Source organism: Corythoichthys intestinalis, chromosome 7 (assembly GCF_030265065.1).
Source record: "Corythoichthys intestinalis isolate RoL2023-P3 chromosome 7, ASM3026506v1, whole genome shotgun sequence".
NCBI lineage: Eukaryota > Metazoa > Chordata > Actinopteri > Syngnathiformes > Syngnathidae > Corythoichthys > Corythoichthys intestinalis.
In genome coordinates this window covers 14,128,236-14,143,933 of record NC_080401.1, presented here as the reverse complement: position 1 = coordinate 14,143,933, position 15,698 = coordinate 14,128,236, and the positions used below count along the sequence as shown (strand labels likewise).

The 15,698-nt window shown below is 37.8% G+C and overlaps 1 protein-coding gene across 1 annotated transcript in view; it reads right to left on the bottom strand.

Moving 5' to 3' along the window:
* Positions 1–855: 855 nt before the first annotated feature.
* The window catches only part of insrb (insulin receptor b), a 165,936-nt gene continuing 151,093 nt past the window's right edge, over positions 856–15,698 (bottom strand). The window contains exon 23 of the mRNA XM_057840121.1: positions 856–14,991. Coding sequence (XP_057696104.1) covers positions 14,637–14,991 — 355 coding nt within the window. The 3' untranslated portion in view covers positions 856–14,636. The remainder of the gene's footprint in view (positions 14,992–15,698) is intronic.

Here is a 15,698-nt window from a genome sequence, read left to right as displayed (position 1 = left end):
TGTTCATGGCAGTGTCATGTCATAATTACAATTGTCTAATGACAGTCTTGTGGCGCCACTGTCAAATAAAGTGTTATCAAATACCCAAACTAGCAATTAATGAAACAACTGGAACAATAACTGAAGAAATAATTAGCAAAGAACATGAATTTTGATATTTACATTTGTCGTGCTGCAATGCATGCTAGGAGGCATGTTGGACAACAACAGTGTAGACAGCAGGTGGCAGCAGAGGTTGACTGTCCCCAACCAGAGAGCAGTGATGGCCAAATGAAGCTTCTTGAAGCAATGAAGCTATGCAGCCAATTGATTCAAAGCTTCATGGTGGTTCATTTGGTGTTATGACAGTCGTATGATGCTGCTGTCAAATAAAGTGTTACCGGTTAATTTATTTTGGTGGAAATATCCCATAATACGATGGGGACAGCTGCGGCTTATAGTCCAGTGTGGCTTATCTATGTATGAACAAATGTTGTTTTGCTGTCAAATTCGGTGGGTGGCGTCTTAAAGTCAGGTGCAACTTATGGTCAGAAAATTACGGTATCCTCCAAAATTGAAATACTGAAATACAGTAATTTTAAAAAATAAATACACAGCCTATTCAACCCTGCCTATGTGAAGAAATGAGACAAAATCCATTTTCTCCAATAATTTTATTCATAATTTTAATATAAACAGTTAATTGTTGAATAATTTACACACAGCAAGATTTGTATTTTCATATCATTGCAACATTTTCTGTACATGTCACTACTTGGCTCTCCTTTTGAAAACATAGAAAAAATAAATTGTCAAGCGTTTCATTTAGTCATGGCACATTTTTTGTCTTTTGTTTTTGATCCTGTACAATATGCATCATGTCATTCTGTGTGTGTGTGTGTGTGTTGATGTATGCGATACGTGGATAGATAATGGCACATTTGGATCCAGTGTGAGGGATGAAGCGAACTCTCTGGGTTTGGACTATACAAACATACACACACGCACTGACTGCTGCAGACTCACAACAGGAACGTATACACAATATTTCCCCAAAAATGAACAATAAAGAGGTAACCTGCACGGCAACGACAGCATGGCGGCCACTAGAAGCGACTGTATGTGCACCGAGGAGACAACACAATTAAGTAAAGTACTGCTGTGTAAAACTGGAGCCGATCACTGTACAGACACCTAAGTGTCCATATCTAAAACAAATATGAAAACAACCCTCCATCCCATTTGAATTTTATTCATAGCCTTAACAGCCGTCACACTCCGGCTTTACAACTTGGGTAAATGAGGTGGGGGGAAAAATGGTGGGAGACCCACTCTTTGTAGCTTATTTCATTTCTCGTCTTCCTCCCTTTTTCAAAGGATGCACAGTGGTCTCGTCCAGTTTACACATTATTCTCCTAGAAAACGAAAAGAACACAAACTAAACATGCCTCAGGGATACATTTGGGCCTGTTGGGTGCATGCAAAGTGTTGATTGAAAGCACGTTGGGTGCCACAAAGCGGGCGCAGTACGTGTGTGTTTTCACAGGCTCTTCTCCTGTGTATTGTAGTGGGCTGTGTCATCAACAACAACAAAAATATCCTCTTGATTTAGAAAACAACAACTAAATGAAGATATATACACATTAACAACAAATTCAAAATGTACAAGAGTAGTAAACGTTTACAGTAAGAAAAAAAAAAGTCATTGTTTGCCCTCCCTACTTTGGCTAACAAAATAAAAATAGAAATCAGTACCTCTCTAAAAGGTAATACTTTTTTAAACAACATAAAACACAAACACTTTGTTCTCAACCTATCAATCTAGGGATTTTTTTTTTCTTATGTAGACATTTGGAACGGGAATTAATGGGAAGACTAGGTCACATATTTCTTTAAAATTATAATCTTATCAAAGTTTAACAGAAAAACAACCACTAATGAAACTGATTTGCTTCAAATAAATGTAGTCTAGGGGTATAACGATACATCTATCTGGATCGATATTTCGATTGGTTAAGCACAATCAAATTGTGATCGATCAAAATGTAAAACATCAATGAACTTCATATTTTAAATATGCTGTAAAGAATGATTTTCATTAAAAATGTAATGTTTCACCGACCAAAATGTCAAAACAAATGAAATCACCGATTTACACCCCTAAGACCAGCATAAATCTATATTTACACTATCAGAATTAAATTTACCACACAAGTCTGATTTTAAATAAACGTAATGTTAAAAAATACAATTTGTATATACATTTAACCTATCATGAAATTTTAGTCAGTCGATCAATCAAGAGGCAAAAATTCCAAACATTTAAAAACAGTATAGTGGTACCTCTACTTACAAATGTCTCTACATACAGAATTTTCAAGTTAAGACACGCCTCAACGGGAAACTATTGCCTCTTGTTACGAAAAAAAAAAAAAAAAAAAGGTTACGAAAGGCAAAAATAAGAGTATGGCTGGTACTCGCAGCTCACAGAGTTTACGAAACGTATCATACTTAGAGCTGCTTTGCTATTGGCTATTGCTAAGCATTCCTGGCATTCAATTGGCTAAGAAGTACCTCTACTGTATGTGTATGTGTCTATCCCAGCATCCTCTTTATTCGTCCCTTGTGTTCTGACAGCTTTACATGAGTGTATTAACTTTTATTCTTAGTTTTACATTACGCACAACTCTGATTTTATGTTTATTGTGCAATAATGTAATTGTAACATGTATTTGTTACATGTTTTAATGAATTATTAAAGATTTATGAATGAATTCAGGGGACGGGGGGTGGGGGGGTTTGGAATGGATTACAATTTTCAAGTTACGAAACTACTTCCAGAACCAATTAATTTCATAAGTAGAGGTACCACTGTATACGCAAGCAAGTCTTTGAAAGTCACTTCCCATTAATTCTCGTGGGAAATGTCAAAGTGAGTATTTCCCAATAAGTTTCTAACGTCACCTGTCAACAACATCTTTGCAATTATTTCCTTCTCTTTCATTTGTATCTTTTTAAGGTCACGAAGGGAGCAGACTTCCCTAAATCAAGTGCTTTAATTTTTAGGGGGCAGAAGACGAGGGGGATCTGATGCTATTTACTGTTACGAGCGACTTAATCAGCTTATTTTTCTGAATGTAGGGGTGCATTCACAATGGGAATACCCAAAATGGGACTTATTTGATGGGGTTTGGCGTGTGCTGACAAAAATGGGCAGAAGATTGATTGCAATATATATATTCTTTTTTTTTTTTCTCTCTCTCTCTTCAAAAATGGTCACATAAAGAAGCTATCCGCTGGTATACATCATTCCGTTTTCCATGCATAAAGCAAGCTTAGCAGAGCAGACACAAAAGTTCCAGGTTTCTTTTTTTGGTACAAATCATCAAATCTTAATTTCATTTCATTCAACAGTTTGATTTGCACGTAGTTAGTTTAGAAAAACAGATTTTATAGGGGTTCATATTTGGAGGTCCTCTTGAGGGATGTTAGAGCAAGGCACTGTTGTGGGTGAGTTTGCTTTGCAATGCTCCCATCCAGCCACTGGGAGGCAGTCCAAGTCACTTGACGTCAGGGTGATCTGAGGGTTTTCCTGATTGTCTCCAAAAGTAGAGAGGATGTTAACTTTGTGGAAGGAGGGGAGAGGTGAGTTCTTAACGCTTCCATTTTTGGAAAGTTGCTTAGAACTTCCTCTTCAGTCACAATTGATATCAAAGGTAGCTAAGGTGGATTTCTTCATCCTCAGGCCGCCTCCCTGAGACTAAAAAAATAAATTACAATCGAGATTTTGAGTTTTTATGGCAAACAGGATTGTCCCAGTCCAGCTTTGTCCTTTCCAACATTGAAAATATACTTAATTCTTTTAATTTGTGTGTGTGTGTGTGTGGGGGGGGGTATTCACAGTTGAACATTCAGAACACAAAAGACAAGGAAACTATAAGCACTGATACACGTCATGGATTTAGGTCTTGGGTAGAGGTCGACCGATATATGGACTTTTTCCCAGCATCGGCCATCAACAAAACGCATCAACTGATTTTAAAAAAAAAAAAAAAAAAAAAAAAAAAAAAAAAAAAAAAGGGATTTTGAGCAGGCATCTCTGTGGGCAACTGGGGTCGCCACTGACTGACGGTAGGACCCTGGAAGGACCCTGCAGCAGCTTTAAGGCAGGCTGCTACAGGAAGCTTCAGCCTTGCCTGTTTTGTGAATGTTGTAAATTTTATTAATCTTAAATAAGAATATATGCAATGTTGCTTTAGCCTTTTAAGGTGTTGACTGAGTGATCTTTACACTCTAAATTATGCATGTGCGATTACCGGTTTCAAGGTATACCGTGGTATGAAAACGTCAAGGTTTCAAAAAATTTTTCCGTCATACCGCCCCAAAGGTATTAGCTATTTTTTATGTCCCAAAAATGCATGGCGAAATCCCCTGCTTGCAGCTGTAAGGCTCAACCCTCCCCCACTGGTTGTTGCTCAGTGTCAGTGAGTCAGCTGTGCTACACGATTGCTGGAGGAGATGAAACTCCTGATCTTTTTTCCCTATCGAAGAAAACGAAATCGCTGCTATGAGAATACTTCAGCTACAGGAAAGTTACAGATGGCTGCGGCTAAGAGAAGGAGGGCCAACCGACATGTAAAACAAGTTTGCGGAGGGTGGCTGCAGAGGAGGCAATACCTCCAATATAATTTCGCATTTATGCAAAATAAAGGTTAGCAAACACCGTCATGAAGGTTTCCCACCAGCTACGAACGTTAACTACAGCGTGTTTAGTGTGTCTAGCGGTTGTAAGACATGTTTTTTTCTCTCTCTGGCAACATTGTTGAGAGAGTGTGTGTATAATGTAAACATACTACGAGTCATACACATATGCTTTTTATGGAAAATAATTCAATTATTTTTGTTCTGATGGTAATAATCTTGAACTGTGGCTGTGGGCTAATCTAAAAGACTGCATTTATTTTAATTTTATTTATTTATTTTTTTTTTTAACTTAACATTATACTTATGTTCCAATTTGCTAATATGTTTTGAAAAATCCTGTTCAATGGAAAAAGTTTTATTTTTTTAAACCGAGATAACTCAAAGTAACACATTTTAAAGCTGCAAACGCAATACTATGATACCATGAAACCGTGATATTTTGGCTTAAGGTTATCATACCATCAGAATATCATACCGGTACGTGCCTACTCTAAATGTAGCTCGTAGTGCTAGCATACCATTCGCGTTAGCATTAGCTTTAGCATGATGAGCATCCTCTTAAACTCTGACTTTTTACATCCAGTTGGGTTTAATTATTTGAAAATAATGCACTGTTCTTGTCCAGTGGTGCGTCCGTTGGTTTGGTAGCACAAGACCGAATTAATCGTTTAAGTTGCAGGTCATCATCGTAAATTTGAAGCCGTTGAAGCGTTTTTTTTTTTGTTTTTAATTACCTTTTATAATCTATGTGCTTTAAAAAGAAAAGTATATCGGCCTCAAATACCGTCTTACAAAATTGGCTTTGGATATCGGCAATTGACTGAAAATGTTTTTAGATATCGGTATCGGTATTTGAAAATCCCACATCAGTCGACCTCTAGTCTTAAGACACAACCCTTTTTTAACTCATTGGCTGCCAATGACAGTGATAGACATCCAATCAATTTGAAGTGGGAGGACTGGAAGTAAATGCTCACTGCCATGGATTAAATGGATTGGAACAGCCATATAAACATTGACATTTTCACTGCTTTGGTGCCCCAGTACTTTGGTCCATTCAGTGTACAAGTCTGCCATTCAAAAGAAGAAAAACGTATCTTGAAGGATCTTAGTACATTAGCGTCAAAAGATAGATGTGAAAAGGCCCATAATATGCATGTAAGGTAGGAAGCAGACAGAAGGAGATGACTCACGTGAGCAATGTTTAAAAAGAAAGGATTTCGGGCGAGCATCAGGTGTGATTCCTCCGTTTGCACTGAGGTAGACTCCGGCCGAAAAACAACACGGACAACAACAGTACCTAACAAAACATTCGCCAACAACGACAAACTGGACTAATGCATCGCTCCACCCTTACACACTTACTTTTTCTTTTTTTGAATGCTCAACTCAGATGCTCTGATGTTTTGTTCTCAATCGTAACTAAAAATAAATATCTACAAGTAAGGGCATCGTCTTGATGTAGAATTGCATATCCCATTACAATAGGCCAAGAGCTGTGTTCACCTTATTTAGTATTTAAGCTTTGAACTGCTTTAGTGATTTAAAATGTATTGGAAAGCCAAATAGTGCTGTTACAGTACATGATGTAGGACATCAAATTAGTACAGTGATTCAAAACAACCCTATCTAATTACACTTAAATGGTCACAGATAGATTAACACTGGACAACAATATGAAAAAAAATCTGTTGTTTTTGGTCTGACGGCTATTTTTGACTAATTTATGGGTGTGGAATCCAAAACTGTTTCTCTCTCGCGTCGTTTTTATCTCCATTGCTTACCTACGTAAGCTACTACATTGTTACTACATGCGGACAACTAGCTTTATCCTTTTTAAAACACAATAGTGTTAAACATTGAAGTCATGCCTGTTTTATTTCATTTATGTATTTTGTAAAGTATTTCATTTGATGTTGAACAACATTGGTTAGCATGTCCGCTTAACAGTTCTGCCATCAAGATCTGACCTTCCCATGTGGAGTTTGTATGTTCTCCCCATTAGGCATGTGCTGGTTACCGGTTTCAAGGTTTACTGCTTGTTAACGAGGCTGTTAACGTGGCTAGTTAGCAGGCCAAGATGGCTAGCTAGTTTTCTCGCTATTAGTGTGCTTTTTGTAAAGTCCTCCGCCATCGTAAACATCTGTTCAAAATAACATTTTCATAATACAGTCTGTGGTATTTTTTTTCTCTCTGGTGACTTTCTGTGTTGAGAGAAAAAGTGTGTGTGTGTGTGTGGGGGGGGTGTATAATGTGTAAATAATGATACAAGTCATACACACACGCGCCATCTCTGTTAATATTAAACTAATAAATATTAATAGTAGTAGTGGTATATTAACCCTGAAAAGGTCATTGAACATACATTCCTGCATCATAACTTGTACAGCGATAAATATGTAGAAAATGAGCAAGTCACGAAAAATGTTGAGATGAGCTTTAAAGTCAGTGAAGTGCCTGCAATATTTTATCATTATATTCATGGTGATGTTCCAATTTGCAAATATGTTGTGAAAAATAAAAAATCCTGTTCAATGGATTTTTTTAAACCCATATATCTCTAAATAACACATTTTAGAGCTATAATTGCAATACCGTGAAACCGCAGTATTTTTGCCTAACGTTATCATACTGTCAAAATCTCATACCGGCACATGCCTACTCCCCATGCTTGTGTGAGCTTTCTCCAGGTACTGTGGTTTGGTGGTAGGCATGGTCGGCTGATTGAATGCTCTAGAATTGTCCCTAGGTATGAGTATAAGCATGAATGGTTGTGTCTCAGTGTGCCCTGTAATTGGCTTGCAACCAGTTCACGATGTACACTGCCTCCTGCCCGCAGTGAGCTGGGATAGGCTCCAGCACCCCCGTGACCCTCGTGAGGATAGGCAGGTATAAAAGGTAATGAATGTATGTTAAACATTTTTATATATTAAAAAAGCACATTTGTTAAATATAGTGTTTTCATAATTTAAGAAAACATATCACTTAAAAATTGACGTGTTAGAAAAAAAGATTCTGCACCCAAAAATTAGTTAAAAACAGCAGTCAAACCTAAAACAACTAACATTGTTCAACACAGTGTAGTCACAATTCGACGTCTCTGGCAACCAATGACGACTAATGAGTAAAGATAATGTTAATTCGGGCAAATTTATGAATAAATTAAAGTGGTATCCTCATTCCTTAGCGCCAAAAATTTTTGGAAACAATATCAGTGTGACACAGCTCAAGTCCACCATGTTCATGCATTCTAAACGACGTCACAGATGATAGACCAGACTCCTCAGACGATACTCCGCAAATACAGCTCGGAGAAGGCACAGGAATGAAATAGATTTTCCAAAAGATTCAACCACTTTGGGCTAACCAGAAAGCCGGCGAACGCTACCGGGCCCGATTGGTGGGCGTAAAGTTGCGCACTTATTATCTGATATGGGCAAATTCGTTTATAGTGATAACACTCCTGAAAGAAGTAGACAAGATAAATTACTGAGGGCAATTGGATGCTACTAAATCCCACAATGTCAGACCTGACTTCTGACGGTTTTCCACTGTAGAGCAACAATAAGCAAATCAGTTCACCGTCAAGTGAGTTAAGGAGATGCATTTCAGCCAGGATTGTGGAGTATAATACTACAAAATCCATAGGTAAGGCACTGCAACGGGGTAGGCTAAAGTACATGTCGACATTTCTAGCCATGTATCATCAAACCTCGTCAGTCCTCAACCAATGAGCAAGGTGGACAACTGCAATGCATACTACTGGATATCTTAGCGATTTACAAATAGATCTCAATTTTAAGCCAGGAGGGCAGTTGGAAGATTAGTTTCATGAGGTACAAATCAGATTCGCAAAAAAGTTGCAAAGTTATACAAATTCTCAATAAAAACTGAATGCACTGATGTGAACGTGGAAAATTTCAATATTTCATTCAAAATAGAATATAGATGACAAATCAAAAGTTTAAACTGAGAAATTGTAATGTTTCAAGAGAAAATACCTTGATTTTAAATTTCATGGTGTCAACAAATCTCATAAAAGTTGGGACTGGTCGCATTAAGAGGCTGTAAAAATCAATTGCACATAAAACTAACAGTTCACAGAGCAATTACCTTGAATTAGGTCCACTGGCAACATGATTGAGTATAAAAAGACTGAATTTTCAGAGTGGCAGTGCCTGTCTCTATCATCACCTACAGTGCATATCAGAATATACAACTATCTCTGTTAGAAAGGGTCAAGACCGAAAAACTATACTGTATGCTGGGCCCTTAAATGACTCTGCACCAGACACAGGAACGCTACTGCAATGGAAATCACAGAATGGGTTCAGCAAAACTTGCAGAGACCATAGCCAGTGAACACAATCCAATGTGCCATCCGCCGTTGCCAGGTGAAAACTCTACAGTGCAAAGATGAAGGCATTTCTAAACAGGACTCAGAAGCACAGGTGTTTTCATGATTTAAAATGGAGTGTGGAAAATTAGACAACTGTTTGGTGGTCAGAAGAATCACTAATCAAAGTTTTTTTTTTTATGGAGAACTAGGGCGACATATTATCGGGACTACAGCGATGATATTGGGGTTTCATGAGGGTGTGCACTGCAAATTTATAACATCTAATTCAGATTATTTTTCTTAAATCTAGTCAAATAATTTTCCCAATCTTGTTCTGAGTGTTAAAGACTAGTTAACAGCTTGTTGTGTCAGATTATTACACTTGAAATATTACTATTTGTTCTTATTAATCGCATACATCTAAAAGTTGGTCGTTTTCACCTAAATCGAGAAATTTGCTTTAGTGCCTCAACGATTAATCGATTAACTGGACTAATTTGATTAGAAAAAAAAGATTCAAATTAAATTTTGGTGTTTAGAGTATTCGCTTAATTATAGTGGCTTTGTAATGGTTTGCTTTGAAAGTGTTTGTATTATTAATTTGGGTGGTTACACTGCCCTCTAGTGGCAACAGTGAATATGACATAAGTCATTTAATATGGCTGAATCCAGATGCTCCCTGTTAAAACCAACATAAGCTAAGTTTTTGTTTGAGCTAATGGTTTTTAATGCATTCGTAATTTAGTTTATAGGAATACATAACCGTGGGAGTATGTGTTTGAACAATCTGTTAAGCGCATTGTAAAAAAAAAAACAACAACAACATAAAGTTAGCATTTTATAGCACTTAAGCTAGCGGACTTTTACTACGTAAGTTAGCCAATTGTTCTTTTGTTGTACTGAGAACCTCATTTATTTTTTTTATGCCGTTTGAGTCTAAGCTCAAGTATTTTAGGTTCCTGATTGGATTACTCGATTATTCAAACTAGTTCATATATTTATCGACTACTAAAATAATCTATAGCTGCAGCCCTGATTTGCTTTCAAATAATGTTTTGAACAATAGCTATTCTTGAATTAAGAACATTTTAAATTTCAAAGCTTTTTTTTTTTTTTTTTTTTAAAAGTAAATTTCTGTTAAACTCATTTTCAGCTAGCTTTTTCTTTTTTAAAGAAATCTATGGGTAAAATGTACTTGAAGCACTGGCAGATAATTACACTTAGTTCTAGTAGATTTACACTGAAAACAAGGGAATTTACCTAGTTTTAAAGTGGTGTGTTTTTGCAGTGTGTCGCATGAGCAGCTTGCACATGGAAAGGCAATGCACAAAGATTTGAGAATATAACAAATACCGCATCTCCCATCCAGCAGTGTTGTTTTCGTCAACGATGACGATAAAGAAAATAATTCGTTAACGAACATTTTTTTCAGGGCGATGATGTCACAATGACGAGCTGATAACGTGTCTTGGGAGAGTAAGACATAACGAAATGGATGCCAGTTGTCGTCTGAAGACACGAGAACGAGATGAAAATTCGCCAGTTTCCGTCATAAATTCACAATGTGTGATATTTTCTGATTGTATGTGTAGCTAGAACGCATTTAGCAGTGTTTGGTCGTGTCACTCATGTGACGTGCTGAGTGTGCCTATTCCAGGCTTCTTTTGTGAAACGTGTCAGGTGCGACATGGTAAGTTTTGCCTTATCTTGGCTATGCCATGTTGCTTTAGCCTGTGCTGAGTGATCACACCTTAAACTAACTTGTAGTGATAGCATAGCATTTGCGTTAGCATTAGCATTTTGCGCGATGACTTGATGTCTTCTTAAACGCTTGGAAAACATTTTACATACAGTTTGTGGCGTCTAGGTGAGTTTAATTAATTGCAAATAATGTGCCGTTTTCTTCCTGAGTGTATTATCATCATGAAAATGGTGAAGTCCTTGTAGACTCTACAGTTATGTGCACATCTGTCATCTTCATTCGAAATTGTTGGAAACCTTTTGAAGTTTATAGACGAAAACATTTTGAGAATTGTCGACTAAAACTAGACGAAGACGAACATATTGAAATGACTAAAATATGACTAAGACGCATAAGTATTTTCGTCTGAAAGACTGATTCCGATTCGGGGTATTACTATCCAATTATTAAACGATGATCGCGATCATCGCGATTATTGATGCATCGTACATTACTACTCAATACAGTAGCCAAACAAATTTATGTCCATTATTTATTTAAAATATCCTAATGATTCAACAGGAACGATGGAAACATGCCCATACAACGAAAAGCTGCCCTTCAGCTGCTTTATTTATTTTATTACAAGAAAGTGCAAAAACATTAACCATTTTAAAGGGAGTACTTATTTCTCTCAACATTTCTCTCAAAATTTACACAGGTGGAACGAATTCCACATTTTCTGGAAACAAAATCTCTTTAGATATTAAGACTTCTTTTAACCAATATACTTGGTTTTCACAGAATTCTGTACCAATTAAGCATGTTTGTAGTGTTACCGCTGTACTTAATCGTGGTTTTACACGTTCTGCATATGAAATACACATTAGCGAATTAGCTAATTAGCTTAGCGCTTTGCGCTAACTATTAACATCTCAAAAACAACAACAATAAAGGCTAAACAGTACAATAGGGCTCGTGTACGCACCTCTTTTAGATGCACACGGGTCTTAGCAACACACTCAGGAAATTTTTCAATTGAAATGCCTTAAAACTACTGCTGGACATCTAAATGACAAGGAGCAACAAACTAGCTCTCTTCCCCTCTTGCTCTAAAAAAATAACTTGCGCACAAAAGCGCGACCACCGGGTTACCACCTCTCTCATACACAAATTTATTTTCCAGTCTTTTAAAAAGGAGTAAATCTCTCTCACTAACCAGCAGCATCCAACTTAACGTGCGGCAGACGTGTCTTGAATTTCGTTCTGCTATGAGCGGCTGCCATAAAGTTATGAGGGAAAAACATCATTTTTGAACCTTTATGAATCGTAATCGAATCGTCACGTGTCGAATCGCGATGCATGTAATAATCAATTTTCTGGAACTCCTCTACCAGGCAGTTCTTGAACACGCAACGAGCAGTTGCATTTGCCCTCGTTTCAAAACAAGTCGTGGACTATTTTGTTTGCCTTCGTGAAAACAGAGGGACAGGCAACTTTTTTGAGAAACACTACAAAGGTAAATGAGAAAGCCCTCAAAGCAAATTACCTTGTTGCTTAACTTGTTGCTAAATCCAAAAAGTCATATAGTGTGCCTCCCTGCAAAGCCATCATCAGCGCGATGCTTTGCCCTGATGTGGTTAAAGACATTGCTTAAGTCCCCCTGTCTGATAATTCTAAGCTTTTGAAGCCTTACTGCTATAAAAAAAAACAAAAACAAAAAACAGAGAGACTGAGAGCTGTCGACGAAGATTCCTGCCAGGATATCGGCCTTGTTTTCATCTGTACAGGCTCAAGTTTCAAACTAAGTAAGTATAAATATTGACAAATTATTTTATAATTACATAAACTGTATAGAGTAATTCTGGAACATTTATGGTTTGTGGTGTGCCGATTTTTTCTAATGTAAAAATGTGCCGTGACACAGAAAAAGATGAAAAACACTGAAATAGAGGACCGTCTTCGACAAGAATACGGCTGTCTTCCCATTTCTAAACTTAAGAAAGAAGTATCCTTGGTCCCCAGACGTTTGCAGACTGTTGTAAGAAGATGACGTGGTGAAAATATTTTGGAGATTCGTTGACACCATCACCATAGTTTTCCCTTAAAATGATACATTTTCTCAGTGTAAACCTTTGAAATGTTATCTATGTTTCAAAACACTCAGAAAAAAAATATTGAAATTTGGCACTTCCTTTGCATCCCGTTTTTATTCGCAATTTGTACAGTGTCCCAACGATTTTGGAAATCGGTTTGTAATGAAAAGCCGGGATCCGATTTTTAGTGCACATTTAGACTCCAGCAATGTTGCAATTACAAAACACAATTTGAAAGAAACAATGTATAGAATACGACTAAAACGATTAGCACTTACAAGCCCTCACTTAACAAGATCACCCGTCTCCAGTAACTGCTGGAACTTTGTGGCCATTGCAGGTAAAATGGGAGTGGAATATGGGGCAGCAGGTAAAGCATTACAAGTAGAAGAAACATGCAGAGCAAAATTTATCAAGGAAACAACGGGGGTACAGTTGCAGCTGTCTTTTCATCCGTGCCGGATATTCAGCTAGATTTACGATTCTGACGAGCTCTGCTTGTTAAGTAGACTAAAGGATCATACAGGCAAAGCCAATTTAGGACACTCGGAGCTCATACAGGACTAGTGTTGCTATCAAAGAGAAAGTACATTCATCGGGCCGCCCTCGGACCGAAGTGTGATCAGACGTCGTGTGACCTCATTCCTCTTTAAATCTTTTGGTATGTTGTAGCATTGCAAAAAAAAAAAGTCTCCTCTTCATATAGAGAAAGGGTCCGAGGGGCTTCATAAGAACAACAAAGACAAAGGATTGGGGTTGAAGCTAATTCCCGTTCCGGTGGTCACACAACGAGAGGAGAGAGCACTGATGGCAGATTAGTGGGATATCTGGGGCTATAAAAATAAAAACATTTGAAGGAAAAACATTGGCAAAAAAATAAAATCTAGATACTAACAAAGCTTTTGATGAAAAATATTACAAATATGAACTATATACAAAAACATCAATGTCATATATTATATATATAAAATGTTGGTATCTCGATACCAATATTCCATATATACTATATATATTATATAAATTTTTATATTTCTATACCTAGTAAAATATATCAAAGCAGCAGCTATTGGTCAGTCTGAGGAACTCGTTTATCCAATTCACAACGGTTTAAATATCCTTCAGCCATAAACTGTAAGTGAGGACATGAATAGAAAAGAGAGAAAACAACCAAAGCAAATAAATTAAAACTATTCACCCGATGAATATGTGTGTCATTTTGGAATTCAGCAGAACCAGAAGAAAGAAAAAAAAAGCAAAAGACCCAACGTTCCTCTATGATTAGATGTTTGTTCTGTGATCAACTCATCCCACCGCTTCCAAACTGAAATGAAATCATCGTTCAAAAAGGAAACCAGCAGAGAGACACCTCTCTTTCCTGTGTAGGCCACATATCCAAAGGCCACTAACTGAGTAAAAAGACTTGAGTCAGGACAAGAAACGTAAATGCGAAGAAACGCCCAGTGGAAGGGAGAGCCACGTTTTTAAAGAGGTCGAGCATGAAAGCAGCCTTGTGGTTGTGTCTAAGGTTCCTCGTGTTCACAGTTCTTTTTTTGCCACTCCGTTTGCATCATAATGCGTCTGGGAAACGTGGCGACAGCGAGAAACAGAAGGATTATACAAAAAAAAAAAAAAAAGACCCATTTGTTGTTTGCATCCCTTGCTAGCCAGTGTTTGGCAGTCATGAAGAAGAAAAAGTAAAAGTCCTGAGATCTGTGTGTGTGTGTCGAGAAGGTCTTCTCCAAAAAGGATGAACGATTCCGAGCAGGTGGGAGGAGAAAAGAAAGGAAGGTTGAGGTTGGGCCAGTTCATTGAGTTCTTTTGGGGTAAACGGGAAATGTTAGGAAGGGCTAGATCTGGGCAACGATAAGATTCGTCCGTTTTTCTTGCCACCGTTCATGTGTGTGTAGGGCACGTGCTCCTCATAGTTCCCCCTGAGAGCCACGGAGGGCCCGCTGTCCCTGCCTAAACTCTCCTCTCTCTGGGAGTACGAGGAGGGGTCCAAGGGGATGCTCTCCATGTTGTCCAAATCCAAGTCAAATTCCTCGGTCTCGGGGACCTTGTTCTCCTCGCTGTAAAAGAAGGAGACTTCCTGGAAAGACGGATGCAGGTCCTCCCGCAGCATCTCGATAATCTCATGGAACATTGGCCGCATTTTGGGATTGTACTGCCAGCACATCTGCATTAAGTTGTGCCTGGATGTTTGAAACAGGAAACTCACACATTAGAAGACAAAAGCACACAACAGAAAGACAAATTAAGGCTGCGGTGAACAAAAATTTTTACCATTGAGTGTTCTACTGATTATCCTGCTGATAATAATTTATTTCATAGATTAACTCCTTCAGTGCCTTTGATGGCGATAGATGTCCAATCTATTTGGACAGGGGACTGGCAGCGATTGACCACTGTTAATGGTTCTGGTACAAAAATATACTAAATTACAGAGTAGTTTTCGGCAAAAATGACAACAATGAAAACATTTCGTTGACGAACAATTTTTTCATGACGATGACGAGCTAATAACATGGCTTGGGAGACTAGAACAACATGTGACGAATGCCAGTTTTCCTCTGACGAAACGAAAATGCGACATCGTTTATGTAATTTGTTCATAATACGTGAAATTTTTATCCTGTGCGTGGGATACACCAGCAGTGTTTGGGTCGTGTCAATCATGTGAGATGTGCTGCGCTTCTCTCTCACTCTCCTCACCGGAGTTTAGGATGTATCTCAAGCCAGGCTGCGCTCAGTCTTGCTTGTTTGGAAACACGGTAAGATTTGTTTTCTTATCGTGACAAGATAGAATATGTTGCAATGTTGCTTTAGCCTTTTAAAGTCTGTGCTTAGTGATCATCAGACACTAAATGTAACTCCTAGCGTTAGCGTAGCAGTCCAGAAT